The 19,410-nt window shown below is 40.3% G+C and overlaps 1 protein-coding gene across 2 annotated transcripts in view; it reads right to left on the bottom strand.

Annotated features, from left to right (window-relative positions):
• The window catches only part of GUCY2C (guanylate cyclase 2C), a 47,210-nt gene that overhangs the window by 20,481 nt on the left and 7,319 nt on the right, over window positions 1-19,410 (bottom strand). For both annotated transcript variants that reach the window (XM_081209509.1, XM_081209510.1), the window contains 12 exons: window positions 18,426-18,547; window positions 16,561-16,657; window positions 14,282-14,414; window positions 12,710-12,845; window positions 12,029-12,111; window positions 10,878-10,989; window positions 7,427-7,508; window positions 6,446-6,548; window positions 4,786-4,848; window positions 2,514-2,585; window positions 1,731-1,835; window positions 1,046-1,132 (listed from right to left, as the gene is read on the bottom strand). In XM_081209509.1, the coding sequence (XP_081065635.1) occupies window positions 1,046-1,132; window positions 1,731-1,835; window positions 2,514-2,585; window positions 4,786-4,848; window positions 6,446-6,548; window positions 7,427-7,508; window positions 10,878-10,989; window positions 12,029-12,111; window positions 12,710-12,845; window positions 14,282-14,414; window positions 16,561-16,657; window positions 18,426-18,547 (1,195 nt within the window). The remainder of the gene's footprint in view (window positions 1-1,045; window positions 1,133-1,730; window positions 1,836-2,513; window positions 2,586-4,785; window positions 4,849-6,445; window positions 6,549-7,426; window positions 7,509-10,877; window positions 10,990-12,028; window positions 12,112-12,709; window positions 12,846-14,281; window positions 14,415-16,560; window positions 16,658-18,425; window positions 18,548-19,410) is intronic.

Below are 19,410 nucleotides of genomic sequence, written 5' to 3'. Positions count from 1 at the left end.
TTGGGATTTTTAAATTTCCTTTAAATTTGTTGATTTTTTAATGCTTGTTCACTAGTTTTAAATTTTTAAGTTTTAAATTGAATTGTATTTATGGGTTGTGTGTGAATTACTTTTTATTCACATCGTGGTAGACCACGCTGTAATATTTTGATATTTTACATTTTGAAGGGTAGTTAACAAAAAATGTAAAATAAATAATTAACTTCATAATAATATGTTGCTACATAGAAATAGGCCCAGGACACATAAGTCCAATTAAACAAAACAATATGGGAGCTAAGGACTGATAGGTAGCAGGGCCAGATTTGGGGTTTGTGTATGTACATATTTCCTTCAAAACTGTTCCCATAATTCTAAAATCTTAGAAACAGGAACACCATTCTGACATTGATAAGATGACCAAAAAATCGTAAAAATTTAAATGAAGCGGATTATAAGCCAACAATATTTTACATGTGTACCAAAGCAGAAAACTGCAGAATCAGGTTTGCATAGACATATACAGTATAGGGCCTAGTTCTCACTGAAGTTGTAAACCTGGGTCACCTATATCTGTTGGCAGGTGGGGGCTCACATGAGCAAAAGGGTGATTAAAATTCCCATGCATGAAATTCATGCCTTTAAAAGCACTAAAGGTAAAGGTAACTTTTATCTTCAGCTCCAGCATTGTGGATGCCTTCTTAATTTGTGGCTCATTTTGAATTTCTTTCCACTTTAGCCGAAAAGCCTTTTCCTACTGAGAGCGTTATTTTTACATTTCTAAACAAAAATGGTAACCACAATCTCAATTTCTTAAATAAAGCTCACTCTTTCATTTAGGTGCAGTATTATTATTTCCTCTCTCATTTCAGCAAAATGTCAGAATTTAACAAGCATTAAGTGTCCCAGCTCTCAACAGGAAAAAAAATCAGATTTCCTATCAAAGGGCAAACAGTACTTATAGAATCCTGTTGTTAGATATTTCGGCAAAATACCTTATATCCCATCATTCACTCAAGCCGAGATTATGCCTCATTATGTTCTTCACTGCCATCCATCTACTTACTTTTGCAATATCATACATGACAGAAATCTTAAATTCCCAGTCCATGAAGGTGCCATCTGGGTAGGAGATTTTATCATTCAAGACATCCTGAGATGAAAAGATGACAAAGAAGCTGCGGTAAGAATCTTCTCTAAAAACAAAGGAAGTAGTGTTGTTTCATTTTTAAAAAATAATAATCCAAAATTCATACATGGTAGCTAATTAGAACCAACCAACATGTCACAAAATAGTGAGCAATCTTTTGAGCCCTCCAGAACTCTTCATCAGGCTAACTAGTAAACAAAAGGGTGTGAAGGGTTGCAGGATAGAAAAGCTGGCTTAATGTTGAAGCCACAAAGGGCTCATCCAAACGTCTGCTTGTCCTGTGCCTAAAAGGGAAGGGGCTGAGTGGTTTTGCCTTTCCCCCACCGCCTTCTCCTGGAAAACTCGTTCTTTAGCAATAAATTGGAACAAATGGCAATCATTGGAAAGCCCAATTGCTGTTTATAGCAATTCAGCACTAAAGATTGTGTTTCTCCAGTTGGAATATTGATGGTAGTACTGAGAAACTTACAAGACCAAGAGCAACACAAACTACCCTTCTTTCCCACTACCTGTTTCTGGAGCCAGCAAGGACTTGTCTTTGATGTGATGGGTTATCACCTGTCTTTGTACAAACTGATGAGTGAGCTACAGAGCTAATTACCCGCAATGATCCTCTCTCGCAGTATTCAATCACTCCATAGATCATCGTGTCCATCTTGACAGTTCCATAGAACTTAGTCAGATTGTAATAGTCAATCTGAAGGAGCTAGGGCAAAAATAATGGGCATGTTAGAAGCAGAATGATGACGTGGAAAATTAGATATAGTGGTATGGGAATATGATGTCCTTCTATGCTGCTTGGGGATATATTGTTCAGCTACTATCACTCAGTGCTTTCCAGTTCAAAAGTGTATGCCAGGAGTCAGCAACCTTTTTCAGCCATGGGCCATTCCACTGACCCTGAGACCATGTAGTGGGCCGGACTATATTTTGAAAAAAAATATGAACAAATTCCTATGCCCCACAAATAACCCAGAGATGCATTTTAAATAAAAGCACACATTCTACTCATGTAAAAACACCAGGCAGGCCCCACAAATAATCCTGAGATGCATTTTAAATAAAAGGACACATTCTACTCATGTAAAAACACACTGATTCCCAGACCATTCGCAGGCCAGATTGAGAAAGCAAGTGGGCCGCATCTGGCCCCCGGGCCTTAGGTTGCCTACCCCTGGTGTATGCCAATGCCCGCAGGGTTACATTGAATAAGCTCTGAAAAGTGAGCTTTCTACATTGCCTCTGCAGTGAGATCTGGCACACTGAAGAAGGCTTATTGGAAAAGGAAGCGCTTAACATCTGCAATATGAAAGAAATAAGAAGAAAGGAAATTGTGGTCTACATTTTTCAGTGGATATGCTGTGGTTGTGGGTTTAGTGTTTACCTTGTTTAGGTCTATTCTCTGTTTCTCTGTAAAATTCCCATCATTGTGCTTTAAATCCTTCAGGATTATCACCTGGAAAATGAAAAGGGTTGGTAGGAATGAATAGCAGCATCACAGTAATCCATGTATTGTCATGAGAGGTCTGGATATGTAGGTTATATTTTAGAAATACATTTACATGAAATGTTACATTACTTAACCATTGATGGGGAAATGGACACCATTATCCTTTGCAAGGGTTGTGATATGATCTCAGTGTAATGACAATCCTTTATACATACAAAGAGCTAACAAGAGAAGAACTAGGTGAACAAAACATTTCACCAGTCAGCTTTATCCAGTTCAGGTCCACACAGCGGCTCCCCAACCCCTGCAAATGGGTTTTTCAGATACACTTTCTCCTTTTGGCATGCACATTGCGCAAATGACTCAAGTAAGTCCACTCCTGTTTTCTGAGTTACTATATTCATTGCTCTTCCACCACTTGCCATCCATATTAGTTGGTAGAGCTTGGTGGAAAATATCGCAAGTGTTTATTATTGTCTCTTCCCTCAATCACTCCTTTCCTGCCTTCTTTATGGGTACAAGCCCATGTATTTCTGTAACTGTGTAAGCACCTATTTAAAAAAAAACACCACAAAATTCCCAGTAGTGCACAAGACTACAAAAGCAAATGGTGCCAACCTAAGCAATTATGCTTTACAATATACAAATTTATATTTTTAGGAGGGGGTATCCATTTCCATTTGTTTGCTTATTTTAATCTTCAATAATGGAGGTCTTGCACAAGACTGATATTTGCCTACCTCTCTGCAATTGTGTGCAAGTCCTCCCAATATCCACCCAAGCCTCAATACATCAATGAGACCTCCTTACGCCATAATATGCAACTGCTCCAGTTGCTCTTCAGTGATGATTATTTTATTTACAGGAATAATATTTCTTTTGGCTGCATCATAGTTCAATTGAGCTGATGTGGAGGGCAGCAGAACTAATCACAGTGAGAGATAGGTAGTGGTAGCTTGCTTCTTGGGCGGCAATCCTGATCTCAATTACCTGGCAGTAACCCCCTTAGAATGAAACAGGATTTACTTCTGAGGACACATAGCTAGGACAGCAGCCTTAGAAAGCTGGATGGACCAAGAGCACAAAATGTTACACTTCAAATATGTGAAGCTGAAAGGAATTGGAAGGAAGGAAGGAAGGAATTGTGACAATATTCTTGAAAAAGCAAGATCAGGCAACCAGGAGACCCTTTTATCTTTCTCAAAGAGCCTTTAAACTGCTGGAGTTGTACTGCCTGTACCTCCCAACGCCTAGTTACTTCATCTTCTTACCCAACAGGCCACATATATAGACACACATATTTTACAGCTGTACCCCTCCACCCCCTGCCTCACCCACAATTCCTCTGACTAGATACAGTGTGAAATAATTGTGATGGGAGCAAAATAAAACAACAGAAACCATCCATGGCTGGACTTGAACCACCAGCCTTTTTGGTTAACAGCCAAATGTAGCAAAGCACTACAGACGCTTGCAGGAAGCTACCATGGAAAGTCAGATGATCTAATTGTCTCTCATGAAGTAGACCAGGAAAGCTTAAGTCACAACTATTCAAATTGTTCTTTTAGAATATAAAATGTCTCTGATGGGTCTGATGACTTAATTGTTATCTGTCCATTTGGTTGGTATTTTCTGAAAATGAATCCAAACTCTTTTTGTGCTAAGAAAGAGCAGCACTTCTCTTCTTGCCCCAACTCCCATTTCAGGGAGCTTGGCAAGCACCCTCTCCTCCTGCAACTCTTACCCCTCTCTGTGTTCTTAGGTTACCCTTAACCTCACTGCTTCCACATTCCTGTCTCCCTTCACTGCCAATCCCTCTTTATATGTTTTGTCTGCTGGATCCTATTTATGTTTTTAAAATTTTAATATAGAGGCTTTGTTGAATAACAGTGCTGTGCAAAACAGAGACTTGTTGCCCTGTTCAGTAATCTAGTCCTCGTCAAAATGGCCTCAACCTTCATTACTGTAAAAAAATAAATCAACTGCAAGGCCAAGTATAGATAATTGCAACAGTTCTGCAGCCTTTCCAAGGACTACCTACATAGAGCAGATAGACCAAAAATGGTTGGCACACCACAGTTTAAGAACCTCTGCTCTATTGTATCCCTGTGGTTTGCAAGTAACTGGGAATGAGCATGAAATGGCACCTTATCTTGTACAAGATCATTTCCAGAGGAGAAAAACAGAGATGCTGGAGTAAATGTACCTTCTTGTCATATTTGCCTTGACGCAGCCTCTGGCTAGTGTCACGCCTTGTGTCGTCATCAATCTGAGAATCAAAGAAGGCTTATTTAGCTGACTTCAGGAATGCATAGTTTTAGCGTAGTTTTAGATTCAGAAGAGCAGGGTCCCTTCATGATGGTCACAGCCATATTCTTTCTAATATTATACAATAACCTTATAATTACACAATAATAACCATTAGGGGTGCACTGAATTAATCAGTGCAGGTGCCCTTGTGTTGCCTTTCAGCTAGATCTACTGCTTCTGTGCACATTATATAGGCAAATTATTTTGAATGCTCCAATATCATATTTCAGAGTGACTTGTTATGCTTTCCTTGAAGTTCTATGGTACTTAGCAGCACTTGCACACCATTCTCTTGAAACTAAGCATCTTGTGTTTTCTGTGTTCCTAAATGCTTGGCTTTCGAGCATATAGTGGCTGTAAAGCTCCCGTTTCAGGCAGATTAGGTGGTTCTAAGATGCTGGTGACAAGGACCTTGCTGCAGAAATAGCAGGTCTTCCACCCACTGCAACCTCAGATTACAACACCACAGGTAATATATCCCATCCTGGTGTGTGCAAGAAAAATATAATTTAGCACCTATGTTTCCCGCAATTTGTAAGGGCATCAGACTCAAATATACTTCTCCAAACATGAGTTGTGTTGTGGTCCTTTGCGCTTGAAGAGATTTTAAACAATACATGCATACTCATTTACCACTTCGAACTCACAGTTCATAATTTTCTCTGCTGTGGGGTAGAAGACTGTATTTCTAAGCATTTAGATCATGACATTTAATGTCTGGGAAAAGCTGGTTCCTTCCTCAACTGCCACTCCAATAAAATAAATAATTGTAAGAGTAGCAGAATTGTGAATGTTATTTGGAATGTAAGTCATGTAAGATGATAGACATCTACTAAATATTGTTACTGTGGGTGCAAGAAACCCTAAATTCCAGATCAAGTTAGTGTTAGAATTTAATTAAGGTTGGGGTGTTAGAACTGGGAAATAACCAGACTCACGGATGTTAAAGAAGTGCATTTGACCTGTGTACTAGATGCTTCTAATCATTTAATTAGCATGTGTGAAAGCAAATTATGCTGGGCAAATTTACTAAATTGTGTATTAGGTACTTCTTAATCCAAGGAAATCAACCTGAGTTGAAAGGAAATTGAGTCAGCCTAATTTCCTCTGAGGTAATGGCTTGGGGGATAATGATCAATTAGCACATCAAAAGTGTGGCACCCCTCCCTGAGTTAGAAAAGCGAGACCATGAAAACTTAGTAGGAACTGTGTGATGTAAGTGGACAGGAGGAAGTTAGAGAGACATGGCTGATTTGCTGCTGGGCCACAAGACTACAGTGAGGAGAGAAACAGAAAACTCTTGAAATGTAAAGCTTTGAACCACCTCCATCTAGGCTCAAGTTGTACAGAGATGGCACACTTATTTTTTCTCCAGCTATTCTCCCTCTCACCTTCCATCCTAGCCAATGTGAGGCCATACACAGAGATTAGGATATCACAGAGTTTTCTAGATAGCGTCTATGGTTCCAACATCATGGTTTACCATGTTCAGGAGGCACCTAGTACCACTTTATTGTGAAGGAGAACATGTGCCATAGACAGCTGCTGTTTCCTACCTTCAGACTAACATGACTTGTCTCGTTAGTCTCCAGAGGAATAATCTTGTCAGATGGGATGTGGGACCATTTTTTCTGGAGTTCAATGGCTCTTCTATATTTCCTGTACATCAGAAAGACAGGTATACTTGCAGCAATTTTTGAAGCATTTGAATATGGAATTAGAACTATTCGTGGACAGGCACGATATTTTAAGAACTTCAGACGCTAGTTGTCTGATAATGAATGGAAATATTGACCTTTTTGACGAGTCAGTTTGAGTCAAGCTGAAAGCAGACTTCTTAGAAGTAACCTTAAAGTGTGCACTGACCTCAAGCCAGTATCAAAACTCCCAATGACTAAACTGCTACAACTCAAAGATGGGATGCAGATATTCCATTACTGAAGTTTATCTGCTAGCATGCGTCAGGTGGAGGGGGAAAGGGAAGGAGAGAATGAGAAGGAACCTTTTTGACCAAGTAGGTGACATAGTCAAAGCAGCAAATCCACCACAGGGGGCTTGAACAGCTGGGAGAGCAAGGGGTGCCAGAGCTTATGCAATTTAGCTAATCTATGTGGGTGGTGCTGTGGGTTAAACAATCAGAAGGCCGGCAGTTTGAATCCCCGCGGCGGGGTGAGCTGCCGTTGCTCGGTCCCTGCTCCTGCCAACCTAGCAGTTCAAAAGCACAAAGTGCAAGTAGATAAATAGGTACTGCTCTGGCGGGAAGGTAAACGGCGTTTCTGTGCGCTGCTCTGGTTCACTAGAAGCGGCTTAGTCATGCTGGCCACATGACCCGGAAGCTGTATGCTGGCTCCCTCGGCCAGCAAAGCGAGATGAGCGCCACAACCCCAGTGTCGTCTGCAACTGGACCTAACGGTCAGGGGTCCCTTTACCTTTATGCTAGGTGACCTTTGTACAGAGACTTCAAGAGCATAAATTTCAGAAAGGATTTGTGGACTTAGGTCAAGGAAGGACAGAGGAAGAGGAAATGAGGACTGTACCTCAGTAGCAGCAGAGCGATGATCAGAACTACCACCACAACCCCAGCAAGTGTGAAAACAGCTATTGTCAGAATGTGCGGCCCTGTAAAAGTGAGAAATGGGAAATCAGACAAACTTAAGAAGAAAGTTCAGGGTAATCAAGAGTGTAATTAACCCTTCTTTGTGTGCCTCCTACATCCGAGGTCTGGAGGGTGGCAATACGGAAACGGGCCTTTTCCGCAGTGGCTCCCCATTTGCGTAATGCTCTTCCCAGGGAGGTTTGTCTGGTGCCTTCATCATATATTTTTAGGCGTCAGGCTGATTAATATCCTACAGCCTTTTAAATGTGTTTGTGGGAAGGGCGAAGTTATAGTTTTGTTGTTTTTGTTTTAACTATTAACTGTATTTTTACCTTGTTTTTATTCTGTGACCCACCCTGAGATCTTGTGAAGGGCAGTATATAAATAGAATAAAAATAATAAATAAATAAAATAAAATAAAATAAATAATACCTGCATCCCTCTGTCTCAGGAATTCAGAGACAAACCTAAAGACTCTCAGTTGACATCTCATTAGATAAAGGCCTGTCTAACCCTCTTGAATTAAGAGTGATCAGCAGGTGGGCATGATTTTTGAAAAATGGCCTTATATGCCAAATTTGACCCCAAGGTTGGCCTGTGGGCTGGAGTTGCCCTACCCTTGGTTTATAATATCAGTCTGAATGGATGCTGCCAGCCATTATCCCCTGTTATTAACAGCTATGTATGTTATTACTATTGGTCTTCTATTTGAAGCTTCCCTCAAAGGGTGGTTTATAACAATATATTAAAATACACAAATCAATACAACAACCTTAAAACCAATAATATAAAGCAAATATCAAAACAAAACATCAAAAAGATAAACCATACATTCAGACAATCCAGCAGCAATCTATCTTTTACATCAGCCAAAACCATAAACACCGAAAAATAAATTCATCTTATGCTGATGCCTAAAAGTAGGGTAGAAAACAGGCAGTTCACTTCTGTCCCCTTCAGAATGGCCAGGAGTACCTCCTGCTTTCCTAAATGAGGCATTAACCACGCCCTGAATCCATCCTGTCAGACAATCCTAGCTAACTTTTATTAGCCATGATGGGAAAGGTTCAGGAGAAGTGATAGTAGGCTAGACACTGTCTGCATCTTCAGGCTGTAACAACTGAAACTGATCCTCACAAACCGGGACAAGTCGGTGCTCTGAACACTTCTACCTCACATGTGCTGGAAGCAATATACAAAAATGTGCAGTGTAATTTTATAAATGTCAGAAGCGAACTTTGTGGAAGACTTGCTTTGTGCCTTCATTACATATCTTTAGGTGCCAGGGGAAAACTTTCCTCTTCTCCCGGACCTCTGGCTAATTAAACAATCTATGGCCTTTTAAACTGGGCAGAGGGTAATAGTTTTGTTTCCCATTATGTTATGTATTTTTTGTTTTTATACTGTAAACCACCCTGTAATCCTCAGATGAAGGGTGGTATATAAATTTAACAAATAAAACAAGCTCCATTGAGTTAAGCATGGACAGGTCTGCAATCCTGTATTGTTACCTAGGAGTAAACCCTATTAAATGCAATGGGATTTACTTGCACATGTATAGACTGCATTGTTAACCTTTGAAAAAATTAAGCCTGTACAACCATCAGTCTAGGCCTAATGATTTCCACTAAACCCTTTTGAAAATGCTTGCAGCAACTACTTGGCAAACACTTGACCTTTGTTTTTTTTGGCATATGCCCATGCTTTCCATCTACCTCTTCACCGAAGGCCAATCTTATTTTCTCCTTAATTCTCTGACAACAAGGTCATCCTTGTCAGAACACCCGGGCTGGCTGATCCTACTCAGAAAGCAGGACATTGGGTCACCAATAAATAAATCAGTTAGCAAGCAAATGTCTTTGGCAAGTTACAAGATGGTTTTCTGCCCTGCACCTTGGGCTGAGTGACAAAAGGCTAAATAGCTCCAAGCACGCTTTAAACAAATTACAAGCTGATGTCTGGAATTTAGAAATTGGACGACATATTTATATTTCTGAGGTTCTGCTGCCCTCTCGTGGTTTCAGTCATCCCCTCATGAAAAAGAAGAGCTTTCACAAGACTTTCTCTCACCCTCCACGTTTTTGCACCCAGTTTAAAGAAAAATATTCAGGTTTCTGCCTTGCACATTGTTACTGTGATACATGACACTATATTTCTGAATTTGAGATGAAATTTATGAAAGGGCACTTAATAACTTTTGAATTAAACAAGGTATTGAAAAATAGAAACATTATGTTCTCTACAATATGCTCAGGTTTTCATTGTTCTTTTCCTTTTGTATTGCATCCTCTACTTCATTTCAATTTAACATCTAGTCTGATAAGAAATACAATAACATTTGCAGCCAAAAACAAAGAAGCCCCCTTTACAGCCAAGGCATTTCATTATGTAGTTTTATTTGGATATAGAAAGAACAATGTCTAGTAAATTAAGAAATCATGCTTTTAGAATTTGAAAAAAATAAATAAATTACCAAGCTGAACCTATGCTGAAAGTTTGAGACATTGTATTCTAGCTAGGCAGCACCATATTTACTCTCTGGTCAACTTCTACACCTGAGGCGTCATATACTTTTAACAGTCACAGTATATTGATATACCATTAGGGTAATTTATTCTTGCCAAGGGTGTGTTAAACATTGTGTGTTAAACAAAAACTGCTATTGGAAATGGGAGAACATTTCTGGCATTAATGGGAACTGCATCATACAATCTGTGAGCTCACAAGCAATTGTGGGGGAGACAAACAATTGGAGAATTCACACCACACAGTGCTACAATGGGAAGCTGCTGAGCTCTGAGGCTAGATATGTACATCTCTGCTTAAGTGCTTTAGTACATTTGCCCTAGTTTACAAATTCCTAACATCTGGGGCCAGGTGCATAGGAAACTGCTCATTTAGCTCCAAACTTGAGTGGTACAATACAGGACAGGGGGTATATTTAACTGCTTCCCTGTGGTGTATGGGAGAGTTGGGGAGCAAGATTTGGGCCAAATGATCTGGGTCAAATGATAAAGAAGGGATTAGTGTAAGTGAGTGAATTATTTACCATGCAAGAATGATAAGTAAGGTGGATGGGGACACTGGGAATCCTGCAAATCAAGTAAACTCAGAATGGGCATCAGCACTGACATATTCAGACATATTTTTGAACTGTATGGTCTCAGAAAATACTCCCATGTTAGGTACTGCTGCATACATTGAAGATTGTTTAAGTTGACAAGTTGATTCAGAACTCGGCATTCAAAGAACAAAAAAAGAGAGGTTTGGATTATTTTTTTAAGGTAAATTATTGGTTTTACTACCAGCCTAATGGTTCCTGTGTTCAAACTGGATGTACAAGTCTCATTGATTCTGTGCAAGTCCCCTTCGCAAGAAATAGATTGTCTCACCAGTGCCAGGAATATCACTAGGCAGGGTGTTTTTTTTCCAGATGAATGATGGTTTGTCCGTCTTTGGTACTGTCTCATTCAGATGAGTGTCAAACCGTAGGAGGGCCTTGTACTAGAATGAGAAAATAGAGGAAGGTTTTAGTCTGAAACTCCTTTTCCCAAGAAAACTGATGGATGTGAATATAATGTCAGCCGAGGACCTCAGTCACTCTCCCCACACTTTTCTTCCCTCCATCCTGGATCCCCTGCATCTCCACCATATTGAGCTGGTTTGGGTTGGCTTGTTAACAGAGTCTCTTTGCTCCTTTTTTCACACAAGCTGAGATTGAATCAGGAAGCTTCTAATTAACCATGGCATCCCATTTTACCTGAACCCTGGTTTAATATCCTGGGTTGTCCCATAGCCGGTAACCATAGAGTCACCAGGGGAGATTTCCCTCCTTTTTCCTGTATGCATTTATCCCTCACATTATTTTCCTTCGCTCAAAATAGATTGCTTTCATCGACTATCACTCTGCTCATGCTAGGTAATAACAGCACTTTTCAACTCTGTGGGCCAAACTAGAAATGAAAGCATTCACACAAATTAGTAATTGCAAAAATTATTTCCCAGCAGCAAACAGCATCCATGGCGGAATGGGGACTTCCATCAGGACCACGGCATGAGCTTTATCCCATTTACATTGCTGTGGCCCTTAAGCTCCCCCTCTCCAGCTACTTTTTGCATCTGGTTAAATGCTCCCCCACTGTTGTCAAACTTGACTGCTATTTACTTTTAAAAGATTATTTGCATGATTACTAATTGCATGCATTAACAACATGTCTATTTTGGTGCTGTGCCTACAAGACTGAATGGGATGGAGCTAGATAGATAGAGATATATAAATATAATTCAAGAAGTGTACATAAAGCCTCCAAATTCATTTTTTGAAAGGTAAATATAGGAGAAACCCTTTTTGGAATAACAGAGGGCAAGGAGAAATACAAACTGGCACAGTTAGGCAAGGGGAAAGCTACTGAAGTGTTTTCCGGTGCGGCATCTAATAGCTGCCTTTGATGCTAACCAACCACTTCCCTGCACCGAAAACCTTCAACAGTTCCTTGGGTTACTTGCAACTCCAGCTAGAGGCATGGTTTGGCCCTATACTTACTTCTAAATTATTTGTCGTGTACATAAGGGTGAGATTGACATCAACATCCCCAAATTTATCCAGGACTACAGGACCAAGAATACCTGTAAAGGGAAAAATAATAATCAAAGCCTGATAATTTTCCCTGAACATGACAGGCAAGCCAGCAGCCCAATATTCACCATTCATCTCACAGCACCTCTATTGTACTGATAATATTCAATAAGAAGAATGAGACTAGTGAGGACACACTTTTGACACACTTTGTTATGGACAAATTTCGATCTCAATTTCTGTAGGCGGAGCAGAACATCAGAAGCCACAGCCTGGAAGAGATATTAGATAAGGCTGGAGAAACATGGCAAATGCAACAGGAAGTGGGAATTGAAGATACAGAACTTGGTGCAGACAAATAGATACATAATAAGAAAAGCATTGTGGAATATTATCTCAATATATGATCAGAACAGAGAGACTCTTATATGTGTAAAGAGGGAAAGATTTACCATTATTCAATATGGAGGCAGGGTTGTTGGAGGTAAAGCTGATACATTTAATTAGAGAAAAACTATTGCTGACATTTATCAATATTTTTAACCCCTTTTGAGTCTTTTTACTGAAATCATTCTGTTTTTGCTTCCATTAATCTACAGTATTGCCTTGCCCATTAATGAGAATTAAGAGAAACATATATGTGATTACCTTTAAAAGTAACATTCCGAAACTGGCTGTTGAAGCTAGTGGGAGTAATGAAATGGCTTGCAAGAGAAAGTTTTTTCAAGGCATGTCCGAAGAGCAAAACAGCATCCAAGTAGGCAACAGCAAAGTCATTTTTCATCTATAAGAGATAGTAAAAGGAGAGGGATTAAGCCACTGCCTCTCATATTGTTGGGCCCAATGTGTTCCTGAGTGAGTTGCTCAAAGATGGCCTCCTTCTTCCCATTCTGGTTTCCAGAGGCTTTGCCAGTCCCTTGGCTACAGCTTGTGGTTAGGAGAGAAGTTAATCACAAGTCCCAGTTTGGATGATGCGCTAAAGCAAACCAAACCTTGGCTTAGCTCAGCACAGTAGTAAAAAGGGCAGGGGAAGAACAAGGTGGCTGCAAGCTCCTCTCTGGGAACCTGCATGTTCCCACATGAATGTAGATGAGCATATTCTTAAACTGCTTCTGGCCTGACTGCACTGGCTGCCAATTAGTTTCTGGGCCCAATTCAAAGTGCGGGTTTTGATCTATAAAGTCTTAAAATGGCTCAGGATCGCTATACCTCAAGGACTGCCTCTGTCCATGTAAACTAACCCAGACTCTGTGTTCATTATCTGAGGCCTTTATTCATGTGCCTCCTCCACAAGAGGTCCGGAGGGTGGCAACACGAGAACACGCCTTTTCTGCAGTGGCTCCCTGTTTGTGGAATGTTCTCCCCAGGGAGGTTTGATTGGCGACTTCATTATACACCTTTAGGCGCCAAGCGAAAATGGTCCTCTTCAACCAAACCTTTGGCTCACTGACATCCAATGCCCTTTTAAATGTGCTGTGGGAGCAGTGATAATTGGTTTGTTTGTTTTTTATATTTTATTATGTATTTTGTGTTTTAAAATATTTGTTATACAGTCGTACCTTGGTTCTCCAACAGAATGCATTCTAGGTGTCTGTTTGACTCCTGGAACCATTTGAAAACCAAGGCGCGGCTTTCAATTGACTGCAGGAGCATCCTGCAGCCAATTGGAAGCCGCACTGGACGTTTGGCTTCCAAAAATCGTTCAAAAACTGGAACACTCACTTCCAGGTTTTGATCATTCAGGAGCCAATTTGTTTGGGAGCCAAGGCATTTGAGATCCAAGGTACAACTGTATTTATATTTTTATAGTGTAATTTGATGTTGCAACCAATGCTACTTCTTCTCCTACAGAGGGATGCCAACTGGAACGTGCTTATTTATTGAAGGGCTGCTCAGACACAGTCTTGCATATTCAAAATGCCTAAGTATTGGGCAGGCTGGGTGACTGTAGGAGTGGGGGCTTGCACAGATTCAGGATGTCTGGAACTGAAAGGAAAACTGGCAGGTTGACATATTTGCTGAATATCACTGGCAACCCATTGCTTCACTGTTGCTTAGTTTACATAGTGAAAATCAGCATTCAACGATACTGGTCTGCTGCTGCTCCGTTTAACTTTGCCTTCAGACCCGTGGAACAATTCTGAAAGGGCTCTTTTTCCAGGGCTGTGCCGTAGGAGCACAACAGTAGTGAGCAAATAAATTATTATAAAATAAAATCACCCAAGGCGTTGCATCTGGAGTCCAAGGAATCCCACTACTGTTTGAAACTGCAGTGAAGTTTGATGGTTCCAGAGTCAGGACAAGGACATTCTTCATGTAGCTGTATGAGGGAGCATCTTCATAGTACACATTGCTGAAAACAGAAAGCACAAGAGTCCCAAATGTAGTAAGAAGCAAAAGCATTTAGTCAACCAAATGACAAATGAAGCCAATGTTGATTAAATAACTATTTTTCTTTTTTAAAAACAACAACAACCCTGATGGTTTAATATAGAGACAAGGCTATCCCATGTTTATTCAAGCTACACTAAACCAGGAAAGCAGAAGCCAAGATAGATCCCTTAACAGATGTGCCCCATGATCAGCAAGGATGTTGTGCGATGCCACAGATTGTACTTGCTTACAACTTACCCTTAATGCACCCATACCTTGGTCTTTCAGACCCAAATCCAGATGAGTCTGTATTGCTGGAAGAATGCCTGTGTACATAGGTGTGTAGAACCAAACAGTGAAAATGTACTGAAAGACCTGTAAACACCAACTTGGTAGTCAAGATAACCCTGAGACTAATTGGCTCGAGCTGTAAAATGGTATCATATATGCTTATCTGTTTGCTTTGAAGCTGTAGTTTTGGTTCAGTCAGCTACTCCCTTATCCGAGAGAGGGATGAAAGGTGGGAAGGGACTTCTAAGGCAGGGGTGAGTTAATTGGGCTATTGTTGCCAGCTTTTGTAACTTGCTTTTTGTATAAGTAACGCTTAACGTATTAGCCCCCCACAGACAAAGCCATCTTAAGGTGTGGTAGCAAGGAATCCTGCATTGAGTTGCTGCGTGTAGGTCTCTTGCTATAGCTCCACAATAAAGCACTAGAACTGATCTCTCGGGGCATTTTGTGCATCTTTCTTTGGAATCCCTGCAACTGGGTCCTTTGGGGCATCTGTCTATCCTTTGCCTGGTCTGTATTTGGACCTGTGGGACAAGATCTAGCACATCTAGCTGGCAAGATGTGTTAAAGAGGGAGAAGATCAGAAGACCCCTCTGATGCAGTAGGACTGAGACTGACGCTGCTGCCAATGACTTGGGGTGTGAGGTGTGTAGCCCTGTTTCCTAGCACTGTTGCAATTGCTGAGTGCATTAATGAAAAATGTGAAAGCAAGTTTTGAATATCGCTCACCCATTTCGCAGATTTTTAAAATCAACAAGAAAAGTGCATGTTGGCAGCATACAGGTGGTGAATGTATTGATTTTGCGAAGGAATGGGTTGCTTATTTATATTTCAGTGCATTTGTATGATTGTTATCTTTTAAAAAGGACTCTCAAAGGGACTTGCCTAGAATATAAAGTTAGACAACCGAGCCTACACATTGCTTTTGTGCAATTTGAAGCAAAGTAGTGGTGTGCTAGAAGAGAGGCCTAACCTTTCCACCTATCACTATATTTTACCTCCAACACCATATACCTAGCCTATGATCATCACCAAAAACAAAGCTGTCTTGTAGCAAGTCTACTGGTGGAAATCTCAACATGGTAATGAATAAACATTTTTCTCTCCTTCAGTTTGCAGTTCCAAATCCAGAATAATAATAAAAATTGAACTCTTATGATCTCATCCAGCATTTTACAAGTTCTTCCCTTCTTAGAACCCCTTTGGTAGTAAATAGTGCTTAGCTTCATGGAAACGTAATCCAGCAGAAAGCTTTGATATTATAATCAAATTCCTTAATGATTTATACTTGTTAGGATCTTAGAACAATCTAAAGACATCTGAATGAATGGGCTTCAATTTGGAGGAAATGAAAAACAGATTTACTAAGCAAAACTTTCATAATTCCCTGCTGATATACACCTATTCATTATTGAAGACGTGCATTTCAATTATAACAAATTATGGAAATAAGTTAAAACAAAACTTAACAAGCAGCAGCAGTTTAAACGCTCACACACAGGCTTCTCTTCTAGACCTTATGGTGGCAAATGTAGAAGTCAATGAAGGGATTCTCCCTGCTTTGTCCCACTCCATTTCTAGCAGAATTGGAACCAGTGACAGAAAATCCTATTTATAAAATAATATTCTTTACAGGATTTATATAGGTCTCAGAGTAACCCCCATTCTTAATTGTAGTGCAAAATTTAGGTTGCACTGGCAAATGATTATTATTATTTAAATGAAAATATATACTCAACACTCAATGTGACTCTTGAGGGGAAAACTTCCACATATAAAATGGCCTTTTTACTCATTAGATTCCAGCCCCACCCCCAATATTGTAACATTTTTACCTGTGAAGATCTATCAGGATGATAACTATGTCCTCATCCACCTCTGCTTTTCCTAGGAGTCTTTTAAGGTCACCTGGAGACCTACATGTGATGATCACTGCAAACAAGAGCATGATAGACAGAGAGTCAGCAGATAAGCCATTTTTATTCCTACTTTGAAAATACAGGATTTAGAACAGAGGAAGAGGTAAAACCATCAGAGCAGATCCTCATTGCAGGCATGTGGGTCCCAGAAAACTTCTGCAGGATCTAGAGATCAATAATGTAAATTGGATAACACAGCAATGTGATGATTATCAGAAGAGGAAGTAGCCTTCCAGTAGTTTACCATTTTGGCATTTAAAAGTTCTTCCCGAGAGCAAAGGAGAGAAGCAATAGGCTCATTTCCTGCGCTGGAGTGGGAAGGAGGAAGGACATACCGTATTTTTGCTCTATAAGCCTCACTTTTTCCCTCCTAAAAAGTAAGGGGAAATGTGTGTGCGTCTTATGGAGCGAATGCAGGCTGCACAGCTATCCCAGAAGCCAGAAAGAGCAAGAGGAATCGCTGCTTTCACTGCGCAGCGATCCCTCTTGTTGTTCTGGCTTCTGGGATTCAGAATATTTGTTTTCTTGTTTTCCTCCTCCAAAAACTAGGTGCGTCTTATGGTCTGGTGCGTCCTATAGAGCGAAAAATGCGTAGTTGCATAAAAATATAAAAAGAACATTGCTGGATCAGACTAATGGCCCATCCACACCTTTTGCTCGGCTCTTTCCAGACACAGGTCTTCGCTTAAAAGCTCCGTGTCTGAGCGTGTGTGTGTCCCTCTCAACCTAGCCCTGGGATTGTTGCTTGCTCTGATTGAGCTTTAAAGAGCAGCTTTTTGCAGGGAAAGCCCCGAAGCAAAAATAAAGGGGGGGGAGATGGCACTTAGACACAGAGCTTTAAAGGGTGGACCATGTCTGTAAAGAGCAGAGGAAAGGTAAGTATGGATAAGGCCTACCATCTAGTCCAGCATACTCAGTGCTTTTTTCTGGGGGTACTCAAAGGTACATAGAACCAGCACCGTTTTTCTGGGAGAAAAGCACTGGTTTAAAATGTGGTACTTACTGTAGCAACTTCATGTGAGTACTGGGACCCATTTTTTCTAGGAGAAAAGCACTGAGCATACTTACTCCAACAGTAGAAGATCAGATGGTTTCAGGAAGCCCCCAAGCGGGACACCGATAACAATCTTTCCCCCACTGTTTAAACCTATCCAATGACTGCCAGTATTCAGAGGTGTAGTACTATCTCTGATCCTGGAGGCAATAATATACGCCAAAACATGGCTTGTAGCTATTAAAGCCTTATCTTCCACGACTGCCTAATCTCCTTTAAAGCTAAGTTGATCACAGTCCCCATGTCTTCTGGAAACCAGTTGCATAGTTTCCACAGTGCACAGCTAAATAATATTCATAATGATGCTACATCTTCAGAAACAATCTATGCAAGAAGGTCTTTAGGAAAAGAGTCTTAAGACTTCTTCTGGAAAGCAGCACCCTGTTTGAGCCCAGTATCAGCAGCAAAACAGACAAGTGTTCAGGAAACAGCAGCGGGGAAACTCTGTACAGCATAGAAATTATCTCTCTTTCTCTCTCTCCCTCCTTCTTTCCTCTTCCATTAATAGAATTCGCCATTGATATTCAGATTATAAATACCCAGAAAGTATATAACCAAATGGACTTCAGAGACAAAGTACTCTTATTTATTTATTTTTTCATTAATTCACTTTTCTCCCTTTTTCCCTGACGGGACTCAAGGCTGCGTGTAGATAAAAATAAGAACCACTAAAAAAAAATAGGAAAAAATTAAAAAAGAAACAATTAAACTCTTATTTTCTCCTTACCATTACTTTTTCTTTTTGGATTATTCACAATCCTTTGTAGTTCTATTGAGCTCCTGAGGATCTCCCGGAATTTCATGTTTACAGAGAAGTAGGTCACTGAAGCTTCCATAGCATTCATATACCTTGAAATTGGAATAGGAAATGAACATTGCAAATCAGCTTGTGGCAATGGCATAGATTTGGGCTAAAGGTTTGGTGTGAGGGCCTCTAAGAAGTAAGGTACCTCACACATATCAGTACTATTAGAACAATTAATATGTTGAACAAACCAATATATATTTATTCTGTAAGCATGGGTACATTTTTTTAAAATCTGCCATCCCCACTAGACTAGCAGTCATTTGCATAACAGTTAATATAGCAGGAACAGGTTCATAGCTTGTGGGTACTTATGGATCAATTAGCCTTGGAAGTGCTGAACGCTTTCCATCAGTTTCATTTGGTGGCCCAGCTGTGCCTTTATCTTGACAGGGATAGCATAATTTCTGTTGTCTAAGCTCTGGTAGCCTTTAGGTTGGACTATTGCAATATGTTATATGTCGGGCTGTCTTTGAAGGCAATTTGGAAACTGCTGTTGGTGCAGAATTCAGAAACCAAATTGTTGAACATAGTATCATAGAATTGTAGAGCTGGAAGGGACCCTAAGGGTCATTTAGTCCAACCCCCTGCAATGCAGGAATCTCAACTAAAGCATTAAACTCTGGTTAGAAACCTCCAAGGAAGGACTGTCCACTACCTTCCAAGGAAATCTAACTGTCTAACAGCTCTTACTTTCAGAAAGTTTCTCCTGATGTTTAGTCATACTCTTGTAACTTGAATCCATTGGTTTGGGTCCTTACCCCATCCCCAAGCAAGAGTAAACAAGCTCACTCCATCTTTATGTTTCTACACAAATACCGTATTTTTCGTCCCATAGGACGCTCCGTCCCATAGGACACACCTAGTTTTTTGGGGGGGAAATAAAGGGGGGGAAATTTCCTTTATT

The sequence above is a fragment of the Podarcis bocagei genome (genome assembly GCF_964188305.1).
Source record: "Podarcis bocagei genome assembly, chromosome: 10".
In the NCBI taxonomy this organism is placed as follows: Eukaryota; Metazoa; Chordata; class Lepidosauria; order Squamata; family Lacertidae; genus Podarcis; species Podarcis bocagei.
Note: the sequence above shows the minus strand (reverse complement) of the source record. Positions and strands in the feature narration are given on the sequence as shown.